The 14,021-nt window shown below is 44.7% G+C and overlaps 1 protein-coding gene across 2 annotated transcripts in view; it reads right to left on the reverse strand.

Moving 5' to 3' along the window:
• LOC135907723 (trans-Golgi network integral membrane protein 1-like) overlaps window positions 1–14,021 on the reverse strand; it is a 49,648-nt gene that overhangs the window by 13,475 nt on the left and 22,152 nt on the right. Inside the window, exons 4-5 of one of the 2 annotated variants that reach the window (XM_065439452.1) lie at window positions 2,112–2,186; window positions 1,042–1,235 (exon numbers count right to left, since the gene is read on the reverse strand). In XM_065439452.1, the coding sequence (XP_065295524.1) occupies window positions 1,042–1,235; window positions 2,112–2,186 (269 nt within the window). The remainder of the gene's footprint in view (window positions 1–1,041; window positions 1,236–2,111; window positions 2,187–14,021) is intronic. The other variant, XM_065439451.1, reaches the window with a different exon arrangement.

The raw sequence follows: 14,021 nt of genomic DNA on the forward strand, positions 1-14,021 counted from the left end.
TAGGGATGGAAACATCGTCACTTGCATGCAGAGGTCATAAATATATACATGGTGTCCCAATTAACTATCATGCACCAAGATCTAAAAGAAAAGCAATGCGTTACTTGAAGAAAACCTAGTGCATATTGTTTCCATTACAGTAGAGTAGCTGCCAGTAATTTTTTTGTTACTCAGATTTAATTAGGTAATTGTAATTATATAACTCGAGACACGCTATCATAATTATCAAAGTGTCAATGAGGCATTTGCAGGCACAGCCAAGGGACATCTGACTGCGGTATTTTCAGTGACGTGCTAACTGTGTACGAATTTTTTACGATTGATAAGTAAACCCTATTAAATATGCCGAATACGACGTGACTGTGCTCCCACCCGCATCATAAAGCAGCACTCTCAAACAGGCTCCTTCTGAGATAGCCAGAAGAAAATGAAAGAAATATAGAAAAATTCACCACCCAAGCACTCCATAAACATGGTTAACCTTCGAAGCTGAAACATGCGGCCCCGGTGTTTATCACTGGGTTAATCCTAACAGTTAATTAAATGACGGCTTCGTAGGCTGCTGGACCTTCGGTACGCAGTTGCTGCTTGCGCAGTTGCTGTGCGCATTTATTACAGTAGGACCACGTTCATACATTTTGGATGCTAGAAAAATGTACTGAACGGGGAAATGTACAATCCAATGTAACTAAAAAAATTTGACGGACTCAACTATTGTTCACATCTACATAATGTGAAGCGTCGCGTGGATCGTTGCGGCATGAGATGAGACGCTGACGTGCATTGAGCTGGTGGTGCTCGGGCAGCCCGAGAAGTGTTTTGTTGTTTTCCTATTGCACAGTGTTTTAAGAGGGAGAAGGGAAACCGATACGAAATTGAGCTGGTGGGCGACACCGGATGCTGCCGAAGCGAAACGTGATGCCCACATTGCGCCACCTGCAGCAGGGAGCGGCGGCACGTTCGGATTATCGCCTACTAAAAGCGCGCAGTACGCTACCAATGGCACCCCGCACTGTAAAATAGATAGGTGAAGATGCTTACCGCGATAGGTTTGGCGGCGATAGCTGTGAATACGGCGTGCGACGACTGGGGCGGAGATTTGCTGGTACCAGAATAAGAAAATGTGCGCGCTGTCATTTTCACGCGAGACGGGCGGCTATGTATTGTCCTCGATCGTGCGCACCTTTTCTTGTTCACATGGGATCTGGTGGCCGGAGAACGTATACGATAGCAATCTGCAACATGGAATGGCGATGCGTTTCGGTAATCGCCTATTAAAAGTGTGCGCTATGCTTCCGACAGCACCACGCACTGTGAAACAGATAGGCGAAGATGTTTATCACAATAGGATTGGCTGTGATAGCTTTGAATGCCGCATGCGACGACCCCGAAGAAGATTTTCTGGTACCGAAGTGAGAAACTGAGTGTGCCCTGGCACTTTCCCATTCGACAGGTGGGCGAGTACTGCGGTGAAGCTGCCACGGCGGGCAGCTATATAGTGTTCTATAGCGCCTGGAGAACGTATCATAAGATTGAAGTTTGGCGACATACTTAACGTTGGTGACGAAAAATAGCATGCTCAGGTAACATATAAACTGATCAAAAATGAACGTAACTCAAGTGGTCTTTTTTGTGTTCTCAACCGCGAACATTGGCGCTGGGAAAACGTACGTAACGGGGACTTATTAACGAGGTTATACTGTATTCCATTACCTTGACATGGTAAAAAATCTCCAGAGTTGCCCTCTAATTGAGTCAACCTTTATGTCCTTGCGGCCAAACCTGCAAGGCATTTGACCATTACTTATATGACTGTTCACTGACTCGAGCCTTGGTGCAGTGGGTGCTCCATCATTTCGGGATGTGTTAGAATGGGGAAAATACTGCCAAATGAATCGGCAGTGTGTATCGGCATTTTTTTCTAACTCTTGTTTAATTCAACCCGACAGATAATTCAGTCAATTTCGTCGGTCTTGTCAGGGCCAAATTAACTGAAGTCAGCTGTACATCTATAAATTTCTTACACCATTTTCAAACATGCCCAATTCAATGACAATGCTAGTTCTAAGATCAACAAAAATAAACAAAAAGTGGGCACTGCCAGTACTTACCCGAACTAGAAGCAGGAGGTATTGCACCCAGGTCTTTTGATAGATCTGGTGACACACCCGTATACTTTTGCAGCCCTTGCCGTGTGGCACAAAAGAGAATAAACAAACAATGTAGAAATAGATGCTGGTATTGTCAAGGCACAAACATGGTGAAGGCCATAGCAGGCGTTAAGCACTCCCCATACACGGGCCGATACCGAAGATAGTGGAATGCCGGGCCGACCCGTGGCGGAGGTGCAGCCGGCATTAAGCACTCCCCACACGTGGGCCGATCCGAAAAAAAATAAAATATAAAAATAAACAATTATGGTGTTTTACGTGCCAAAAGCACTTTCTGATTATGAGGCACGCTGTAGTGGGGGACTCCGGAAATTTCAACCAGCTGGGGTTCTTTAACATGCACCTAAATCTAAGTACACGGGTGTTTTCGCATTTCGCCCCCATCGAAATGCGGCCTCCGTGGCCGGGATTCGATCCCGCGACCTTGTGCTCAGCAGCCCAACACCACAACCACTGAGCCACCACGGCGGGTTTCCCAGTTGATAGTATATTACATAGTTGTGCAGTGCTCTTCCAGGGCATTTGATGCAATGCATTGTTTATTGACGTCATGTCCCAAAATCGCCGGTCTCGTCTATGTAGAGGTATAGGCACATGGTATGATGTATGCGACGCCTGAAAACTACTCTCTGTCCAGGTGGTCCATTTAATTTCACGGAATGAGAAGCACAAATGTGAATGGTCCGCACAGTGCAGCCACCTGGTGGCACAGAGCTCAACCACACACAGTAGCAGTAACGAAATGTATTCTTCTTTGCTGCTGGTGTAAATTTCTTGCAGGAGTGTAATCATTAACACATTGTTTTTGTAAATGTTTAAAATGTTTTACACTTGGTTAGAGCAATATTAGCACTCTGTTTGGCGGGTTAAGCTCTGCGCCAACAGGTGGCTGGACCATGCAGACCGATCAGGCCGCTCACGTAGGTCTATGCTGAAGTTCCTTCATCAGCTTTCGTTTATGCCTCCAGCCATCCATTGAAACGCCCAGCTCGCTTGTGGTTACTGGAATACCAGACAAGTTCGGTGCTGCGACAGAATGCTCGCAACGCACATTGCTTCGATAGCTCTTGCTTGAGGTCGACTACCAAGCAGCTGGCAGAGAGTTTGGAGAGGCTTCATGCACTCGCTCGCTCCTACAGAACTGGAAGTCGACGACACGACGTGCCATCATGATGCAGAGCCAGTGAAGGCGGAGCTTAGCCCCAATCACTCGGCAAGCGAGTTGAGGAGAAAATGGATGACTATGAAGGAGGGTAACTTGTAATCGTCCATAGCTCTCTTAATATGAGACGTTTCACATAAATTGTGGTGCGAATGATTAACTTTAGCTGTACCCTACGTGCCAACAAAATTTGTGCGAACCGTTTCAGGGGCCCTTTAAGCACTCCCCATACGTGGGCCGATATCGAAGATAGTGCAATACCGGCGGAACCTGTGGCGGAGGTGAAGCAGGCGCTAAGCACTCCCCATATGTGGGCCGATCCCAAAGATAGTACAATGCCTGACCGACCAGCAGTGGAGGTGCAGTTCGCCATTAAGAGGCCCTCATACACAGCTTCGCTGGTCATCTTTCTTTAGAGAGTGGAAGGGTACAGTTTTTTGTTGAAGATTGACAATTGTCAATTTCCACAATCAGTGATTGAGTACTAATGTAGTTGCTAATGAACTGTAAAGGTGGGCCAGATATACCAAAGTACTTAAGTTTGTGTAACAAAATTTCATTGTTAATGGTGTCAAATGCTTTAGTAAGGTCAGTGAATATGACACCGACGGACATGTTGTTGTCTATTGCTTGTTCAATGCAATCAGTAAAAGAAAGAAAAGCAAGTTCTGTGGAAAGGCCTTGGTGAAAATGGAATTGATAATGAGACAGCAGATTAAATTTAGAGAGGTACTTTTCTAGACAGTTATAAAACAGTTTTTCGATGACATTAATAAACAATATATACAGATTGGATGGCAATTGTTAATAGAACCTCCGTCAGCTTTCTTGTGCATTGGAACTATTTTTCCAATGTTGAGGTAGCTCAGCTAGCTATTGTCAACCAAAATAGAGTTCTGTGATGAGAGCCAACGTGCCAAGCACTCGGCACATGTCATCTTTCTTGAGTGAAGTATCTCACAAGTGTATGTTAGAGATGAAATGTTATTTCTTCATGCCCAGAGAAGATGCTAGCTCATAAATTAGTTGATCCTAGAATGTACAATTTCAGGCTCCCATGCACACCTCTCCATGATGGGGCTTGTTACATGCACATTTTAGATTGATTCTGCGCTTTCCTTTAGTGTCCTCTTAAAGTAGTGAAGCACAAATAGGCTATTCAGTATAATGTTATCTGCAATTATATCCTTTTTTTTTTCTTTTATTGAGCACACCATCTTACCTGGTCCCTTATCCAGATAAAATAAAGCACATGGTATTAAATTCATCGTTTCAAGTCGTTTCAAGCCCGACTCTAAATCCTACATCTGGTTGGCAGCGGTGAGATTGGCCTACGACTCGGAGACAGCAACGGCAGCTGACGGACGTTGGCACATGGTGACCGACCGGTATCCTGATCAAGTTGGAGGCGACTTGGGATTGACCAACTCTTGCAACTGACTGGATACGGCGAAGAAGGACTGGCAATATGGTGCTACTTCAGTGGGTAAGCGTTTGGTTTTAGCTGTAAGATTTACCAGGCTTCAATTTCTCTGTGTTTTTGGATTTGATTCGCTGGGGATCTTTCACTTGTATATTTTGAATTGCGTGGGTATCGCAACAAGTATTGTGTGACAGCAGAGCCAAAGCTTAAAGTAGCGACCATGGTCCTAATGTGTTTGACGAGAGCTGACATGTGGTTGTGTGAAGAGATCGAGGTAGACGTAGAGTACGACTTGACGGAATCAGAAATTCGTAAGACCATCTTGCAAAGTGGCAATGATGTGAAATTCATAGAACAAATGGGCAAACAAATTCTAAGCAAACGAAAGGAACGGGAATCAATTAGGCAAGAACGCCAAGAGCGTGAGCAGAGACGGCAAAAGCTTGAAAAAGAAATGGAAGCAGTGAAGAAAGAGATACAAAATTTGCAGCAATTAAACGCACGAAGTCAACAGCGGCTTGAGGAATCTGTAGGCTGGATGCAGCAAAAGTAGGAGGAAGTCGATAGCAGATTTTGGTCGAAAGCCGAGAAAAGTAGTACCTGTGAGATTAGCAGCATGTTCATATGTGAACTCAAAGTGCTAGGAGCTAACGAGGCCTTACTGGCAACAGAGGCTGTTAAAGGCCAGAGTGAGAGCGATGAGGTGCTGTGCCAACAGAGGACTGTAGAGACAGCTAGGCCAGCTGCGAACAAATTGGCACAGTTACCGCGCGTGTGCGTCGCATCTCATGGTATCGAGGTCGTTAGCGAAGTACAGGGTACTGTTGACCCGACAGACACGAGCACCCATGTCGAGTCAGATCTGCGTGCTGAAGTGAAGTGCCAGCTGGACGATGCAGTTGAGGGCAGCTCTCAGGATTGCGAGCTCCGTAGCTCAAGGGAAGACCATAACATTGTTCAGGGATTGGTGCAGCTCTCCGCCAGTCTAGGTAGCCAAGAGAGGGATGATTTAGTTAGGAATCCTTCAGACTGTGCGCGTGAGACAGCGATCGAGACCGACGAGCTGTGTGCCGATGCACAGCGTGAGCTGGGCAGTGCAGTAGAGGGCAGTTCGCGGGAGTGCGAGTTGCGTAACTCGAGTAAAGCCTACTGCATTGTTCCAGAGTCGGTTGAGCTGTCCGCCAGTCGAGGCAAAGTGAGAGTAGATTTAAAGGTAAATCACTCAGACTGTGTGGGTAAGAGACCAATCCGGGCCAACGAAATGTGTACCGGCCAGCACGAGGCACCAGAGAACTGCATGAAAGAGAGTTCCAAGAGAAAACGCCGCAGAAAGAAGCGCGTTAAAGATCGAAATGCGGTGAGTAATGTAACGCAGCCAAAGTCGGCGACAGGCGCAAAAAGGCAAGGCACGGAGAAAAGAAAGGTGCGGTCGTCGTTGACGATGTTGGCGCATCAAGGACGTTCGGGCCACTGGTCAAAAAGAGACCGAGAAACGTGTTCTACACAGACGTGGACAAAGGGCACAGGGCAGTTATGTTCCTTGTCGGTCCGTCGTTCTTTTCGAAGCTCAGCGTGTAGTACAAAGAAGCGCAAGGTGGCAAGACGAGACAAGGTGATAGGGAGTCGCGACGCGGTCAGTCGAGTTAGTGAAGAAAGCATGGTGCCAGGACACAAATTGGCAGGAGACTGTAACGTCTTGGAGGAGCTAATAGTGATTCAGCCCTTTTGTTGTTCCTGGGTAGCCAGAATAGCTTTCGAACCGCGACCACCTCGAGTAAGGCTCAAAAGTATGAGTCAGTCGAAAATGTTTGGAACGGGAGGCCAAGGGAGCTTCCGCAGAAGTAAAACATGTTTTGTTTTATTTTTGTGCACTTGAAAATTTTCGCGATTTAAGACTAAAGTTTCTTTCAATAAGTGAGGTATGAGCTTGCTTTATGTTTTCGTTCGAAAAGCTCCGAGGTTTGAAAGAGGTGTTGTATTTAAATAATGAGTCTTGCGAGTGTTAGTTAATGAGTTGATAGGCTTTCTTTTTTTTGTGTGTGCGAGTAACCTGAATGTCGAAGTTATCGTTGAGAGGCCTATCGTAACGCGCATGTGTATTAACCTTTTCTTATTTTATTTTCTAAGGTTAAGCGCGTAGGTTTTCAGTAAGTGCGTCATTTGCACTGAGAAGCGTTCTTAGTTCCATTAGTGCGTGTCCTGTGCGGACGGAAGGAAGCAAAATGTTTGACTGGGTTGCTCGTGTGTGTTGAGGGCAGCTGTATTCTGACTTCTCTAGTGAGCGTGCGTGGAACGAGTTATTAGCAGACGCATTTTTTAAAGGGTTCTGGGGTGTGCGTGAGATACGCAAGGTGGTTGTTCGAATGGGCCCAGTATGGACCAGAGGAAGAAACGTAAGCGTGATGGAATGTTTGTGTGTGACGCAAGCGAATGTTCGGAATAGGGACCACAAAGCTAGCGCGATTGTGGTTACGTACCTGTGGAGTTGGCCAGACTGTTCATTGGCAACAGTATGTGAGATAAGTACGCCACTGCGATAAGGTAAGAACAGGCTGTTCGTGAAGTTAGGCTGCTTAAGTTTGGGTATCGGTATTTGAGAGCCTTCAGTTCAGTTCTGCGTAAACCTTTACTCTTGTGCAGCGCGACGGTCAGATCTGGTTAAACTCAGAGGGAACGTGAACACTCGCTTTGGTGGCACAAAATTTTGGGGGCAAAATTTGGGGCTCACAGTGGAGTGGCTTGCACTGAAATTTTGATAGGAAGCCTGGTGGGTTAACAGCTAATTCTGGGCATTTGCACAGGGAGTGGTATTGTGTTGCCGGGATCGACTCTTCTGTGCCAGTTGTTGTGAGATGGTTGAAGGCATTTCAAGTGTGCAGGGGTTGCAGAGAGCAAAGCCATCTTCTTGCTCGCGAGCCATTCTCTTCCTGCCCAGCGGTTGCCAGCACTGGCCAGGCAAGATTTTCCGGGCCATGGAGGAGCTGTAAGGAATGGCCTACCAGGGTGGCAAAGTGCAAGTTACTTCAGCCCGCTGCACATGTTTCGATCCAAACGGGATGGTGGAGCACTTCAGAGAACTGCGGATAAGCGGCAGCCACGCGGTGAGGGGTCAGCTCAGAAGAGTTCTCGAGGGGAGATAATTGGCGGAACCTCCCCATGCGCTTTTCGACACACCAGACAATGTGCAGCGGCGGAGGATGCTGTGCGAGGTAGCTCTGGAATGTAGAGGCGCCGGCTGGGTTCGGGCGTGACTACCTGACTACGGGGATGCCAGACAATGGACACTATGACGACTGCGCTGCAAAGGTCGTCTGCCCTCGGAGAGAGCACCGAAACCTGTGCGGCATGTGTGTGTGTAAAACCCCTACCCTCTTCTCACAAAGGCGACCACGAGGACTTTCTACGGTGACGTCAAACGATGACGTCGAACGGAGTGGTTATAAGCAGCTGTTGTCGGCTGCTTATGTCAGGTAATGCGTCAGGTAATTTTTGTAACAGGGTGTGCTCGTCGTCGTGCTCTATGCTTGTCAATATACTCGTGAGCTGTGTGCTCGTTTGCTGTATGCTTTGTCTTGCGTGCTCCATGTGGGAGTCACGCTAGACTGTTGATGTATGTCTTGTTTAAGCTGTAAATACTGCAAATAAATCCTGCTCGCCTAAGTCCCGACGAAGAATCAAGGTCCTCCCAACGACTACGACCGCCAAATCCCACAACCTGCAAGTAAGCATTACATCTGTGGTTATTTCACGTGTTGTTCTTTCACTGTTTTCTTTTTTAAGGTTATTGGTGCCCTCATAATAAGATTTAAAAAATACTTAAATTTCTAAGTTTCACATGCCAAAACCACTGATTATGAGGAAGGCTGTAGTGAGGGACTCTGGATTATAATATCAACCACCTGGGGTTCTTTAACATGCAACTGCTAACGAGAATGGCTACCAGCAAAAATACAGAATAACATTTTTGACTGTGAAAAGAAGCACAGTATCTTTCGTTATGACCGGGATATTCATGCTGGTTGAGTGCCATTGATTAAATGTTTGTTTCTTCCATTGTACCAATTTCTTCATCTTTAGAACTTGTATACATGTCTGTTGTTGTCAGTCGATAACAATGTACATTTCTGTGCTTGTTATAGGTCCCCAACTGCATCAAGTTCATTTTGCAATGACCTTCATGATGTTTTAAAGAATTTAGTCATTAGGTTTCTTAAGACACCGATGTTATTTCTAAGGGGATTGTAATTTTCCCACCAATTCACGGCATGGTGGTACAGCAAATGTGAAGAAAAACACTGCAGAATGTGTGCACGTTCTTAGTATGTGCCCCAATTTTAACCTCATACAGCTTGTTCACAAACCCACTCATACTACTGTATCCTAACACTTTTGAACACATTTTTACTACGCCCGACTTGGCTTCCAACCTACCTGCCTGCCTGGCTTAAGATCACTTGCTTATTCACTTCACCCTCAAAGCGCATGTTTCTTCTAAAAAGAGTTTTAAGAGTATTAGTGCTTAAAATCATGCAGATATCATGTCTGTTATAGCCAAAATGGAATCATTCACTGCAGCTTACATCACTCACTTTGATAACTGGTTGCTCTTCAAAAAAAGAAAAAAAAATGTTGTCCCCAATAGATCAGTATGTAACTACAGAGAACATGCCTTCTAACCCTCACTAGCATCTGTTTAACACTACTCCTAAGTGCCTGTGCAACAAAATGAAAAGGCTGTTTCACTGCGCAAACATAACAAATCTTCCCAACTATCAGTTAGCTACCCATCGGGTAGAAGATGAGTACATCCAAGTGACAATAATAAAAATACATTCTTAAACAAACACGCTCAAATTTTGGAACATTGTTCACGGCACTAAAACATAGTCCATACAATTAATGTCTCCTGATGGCACCAGTATTCCACTGAATCAGTGCTGTAACATTTCAAATGATATGTTTGTTTCTTTTTGCAATGACAATACCACTTAAAATAGAAAGAAAAAGTGGGCTAGTTGGTATTATTAAAGACCATGCTTTGGCAATGCCACTGTCACTTTGCCAAGTGTAACTAATTCAGCTTTTCCTGTAATGTATTCAGCAATAGTCAACTGGGTTGGTGTTCGCCCCTTAATTCAGAACCAAAAGGTTTCTCCTTGTGCAGGACCTGACAATATTGATTTGAAAATGTTCAAATGTACTGAAGTGTTCTCTGATGTTATTCCTTTTAGAATACCCAATCATTGCAGTGCTTATCTTACCTGCAACAATGGAAAGAACGGAAAGTGGTTCCAGTACCAAAGTCAGGTAATGCGCATGCTCTGGAGAACTACTGTCCTATTTCAATGACAGGCATTCCATAAAAAGTTTAGAACAGATCTATTCTCACCTTATTTACTTCTGGAAAGCAACACAATTTTTGATCATAGTCAACATGGTTTGAGTAAGATGCACTCGCGTGACACCCAACTCATGTGCTTAGCTAACAATCTACTTGCCATCACTGACAATTCATTTGACATTGGCTGGGTATTCTCAGACTTTGCAAAAGCTCTTGATACCATGTTGCATGATTTACTTACATGCTTTACCATGGCAATTGGGCACCATTAGCCAGCTAACAAAGGCTTAAAATGCTAATTTCAAGACCTTCAGCGGTGCTCACGAACCCACTGTTAATTTTATCCCTGCTTGGCAGGAATTTTTGAACAGGCTCTGAAGATGCGAGTGCACTTGGAGTTAAAACCTAGAATGGCCACCTTCGGAAGCGGCGCGCATGCTTCGAAACATTGCAGATCTCACGATTCCGCTGTGTCCGTGGATGATTTTATTGATGACTCAAGCAGCAGTGAGACACACGATGCTGCCTTTTCATCAGTCTGATTCTGAGAGCAACAATGACAGAAATCAACCCGGAACTTGAGGATGCACCACTAGTTTGTGCTCCTCCATCAACTTAAACCATTGAGCACTAGCCAGCTAACATGAAGACATACCAAAACTCAAAAAATGTTATGACAGCAAAACTCAGCAGAAAACAAGAGTTTACTGCAAGAATTACAATGTCCTACTATACTGCCGGAACTGCCTTGCTGCATGGCATGCCCAAGTGTAGGGCTTTTGGTTAAATTTTTGTAGCACAAGCAGTTTTAAAGAAAGAATTTTGATTTATTCACAAATAATCGTTATTTGTGAAATATTTTGGATATTAAAAATTATGTTAGCATTTTTTTCTTTTTAGATACAAGCATATCATTAAAAGTTTTGTTCAATTTTATTCTATAATCTTGTATTTGGCACTTTATATTTTTTTGACAAATTTCATTAATAACAGTTGTATGCCTGAAAAGCGCATTTATTCTGCTTTGCGTTCATGTATGGCATAAAATTTTGAGTGCAATAGTTTCTTCTGAAAAAATATGTAGTGCAACCTACAAAAAATGGCCATTTTCCCCACAGTAGGGAAAGCTTTAAACTTAATCAATTTAATGTTTACGTAAATGGACTGTCTTGGATTAGGGACTTTCTTTCTAACAGAACTCAGTATGCGAGTGCTAACAATTTTTCGTCTGGTCCTCGATTACTTCAGGTATCCCGAAGGGGTCTGTTCTCAGACCTCTGTTTTATTTCATTTATATTAATGACCTTCCTAACTGCATCATGTCCTCAATTTGTTTGCTGACAACTGTGTAATATACCATAAAATTACTGACCCCTCCGATTCTCCTAAGCTACAAGACAACCATCAAGCATATCCCCTTTGGTGCAACCAATGGCTCACGAAATTAAACATACCTTAAATGCAAATCTATGAGCATGCAATGCCATATTTCCATTACTAACGAGTACATATTTTTCTTGAATGGTCAGCAATAATCATCGTTCTTGCGCGCCTTTCTTTCATGCAGCACACAGGGTACTACCAGGTTACGAACGGCATGCGCATTGTCAGCGTGGCATAGCATCCTTGACAGGAAAGTAGTAAGCGCAGAGTTTTCAAGAAAACGCAAGCAAGGCAGATGATTGTTGTTGTGGGGCAAGATATGCCCCAGAGGGCGCAAACATTTTTAAGAGCTTCATGACCTCTCATAGCACAAGCATGTTGACTACATAGCCATTAATGCTAATTGCATGCTAGGGTATTTGTCAGAAAATTTTCCAACGTGCCTTTATCTTTAATCGTTTGTTGCATGAAGAAAAATTACACATGCAAGCACTGGTTACTTTTACTGTTCTATCAATGTGCGTCCAGAAAAAGCCAAGACATTTTTTTTCTGTGCTTTCAAATGTTTATTTCACAAGCTTCGGAATGTGCATTACAGTGGACAACATGTGCATTAGCTCCAGTGAGTGCATGTGCCAACAGTTTTCTTTTGGTCCAACAGACAAAGTTCCTGCCACCACATTAATAAACATGAGCTTCAAAACAAGTTTAAATGCAGCGCATATTACTCTGCATCATGGAATACGAAAAAAGAGTCACTTTTGTGGGTAATGTGCAAGTATACCTTACAGTGGCATTGCCAGGAATTTATTTGGGGGGGGGGGGGGGGGGGGGGGAAGGACTCACTTGACCAGGGAGGGGGTGACTGGGCAGGCAAATGTTGTTCATGTCGCTTTATGCCACATATCCTGATTTACAGAAATTCGGGGTTGGGGAGGAGAGTGGTGCACGTTTCCGGCCATTCAAAACCGAGCAGCTTGCTATATTCTATCTATTCATTCCTATCACGTAAGTGTTATATTGATGAAGCAAACTCTTAGCAGATCTTTCATCACATAGAAAGTTGTCTTCACTTTTTCCCCCAGATCTACCATTAAAACCCTGTACTAAAACAACTACTTGTGCCTCCTTCCTACATTTTGCCCCAACCTGATCACGTACACAAACTTGCTGTGACACCTTGTCATACAAACATGGATTTCGATTCCTTTTTGCTCCTGTTAAATCTCAAAACGGCAATAAGCATTCGTTGGATGCTTCCCACGAGGCAGCCCTTTCATCAGCCCCCACCCAAATGATGGTGGGGCCAGACATAGACTGTGACGTGAAAACAAAGGGGCTCACTTCAAGGTGACAACAACCGCCATTCTCAGTGGAAGCAGTAACTACCGTAAAGTCCACTCTACCTGAACCTGACACTGACAAGCAGAACATCATGGAGAGCCCACTAATTCATAAAAGGGGCCAACGTCAAGGTCTTCCACAGGAATGTCATCTACATCAGGTTCACAGATTGCCACATTGTTGAATCATGTGGGAGCGATTGCGCAACATTGGAGGAGGAGTCTGGCGGAACGGTGCGACATCATGGACAGGATTTTGCGAACGATTCGACGATTATGACTGGTCGAGACACAGTCATCAGATTCCCTAGTCTAGACACCTAGGGGAGACGACTGTTTTAAAAGCAAGCATGTTTGGTGCAGTGTCTGTTCCGATGTCAGCTGACATTGTGTCCTGATGTGTGCTCAGACATGTAGCGAGCTCAGATATTTAAAGTGCTCCTAGATGGAGTGGGCTTTCATATCTGGAACCAGTGTAAATAATGTAAAATAAACCCTTTAACTTTCACTCCTACTCCCGGACGTACTCATCCCTGTGTCTGAAGAATTCCTGGCCTAAACGCTTCCCCAAGTCGCAACATCCCTCACTGGCATCAACTGGAACCACCTTCCTGTATCCCTCATTGCTATTTTGCACACATCAAATTTTAAGGTCACTATTTACGATGCGAACTGTTAAATCCTCTGTATTTTTTTGCATTCTTTGTTGTTTTACCATTCCTGCCTGTAATGCCTACAGGCCTCAAGAGTATGATAAATAAATAAATAAATAAATAAATAAATAAATAAATCTAAGTACGCAAGAATATTGCACTTTGCACCTATCGAAATATGGCTGTGAGGAAATAAATGGACTGCACGGTAAGAGACATGGACAAGCGCTGTCCCTTACTATGCCTGTAAGCCCCGCTACACGCGGCGGCAAGACAAACCCAAAAGGACGGCGCGGGCCATCTGGGCAGGGGGCATGCGCCTCGACGAGATTGTTTGCACCCTTGAGTAATGGCTGTCAACGGTTGACACAGAGCGGGGCCTTGCAAGCAAGCAGAGTAACCACGCTGTCGGCACCCATGGCTGCCGCACAGTTCGGGGAGCGGGGAAGACCACCAGCGCCACATTAGCGTCGCGCATCACAGTAAAAAAGGGAGATTCGGACCCCCGTCGCATTGCGCTTCCTGGGAATCCCCACAGGCGTTTT

The sequence above is a fragment of the Dermacentor albipictus genome, chromosome 1 (assembly GCF_038994185.2).
Source record: "Dermacentor albipictus isolate Rhodes 1998 colony chromosome 1, USDA_Dalb.pri_finalv2, whole genome shotgun sequence".
Classification (NCBI taxonomy): Eukaryota; Metazoa; Arthropoda; class Arachnida; order Ixodida; family Ixodidae; genus Dermacentor; species Dermacentor albipictus.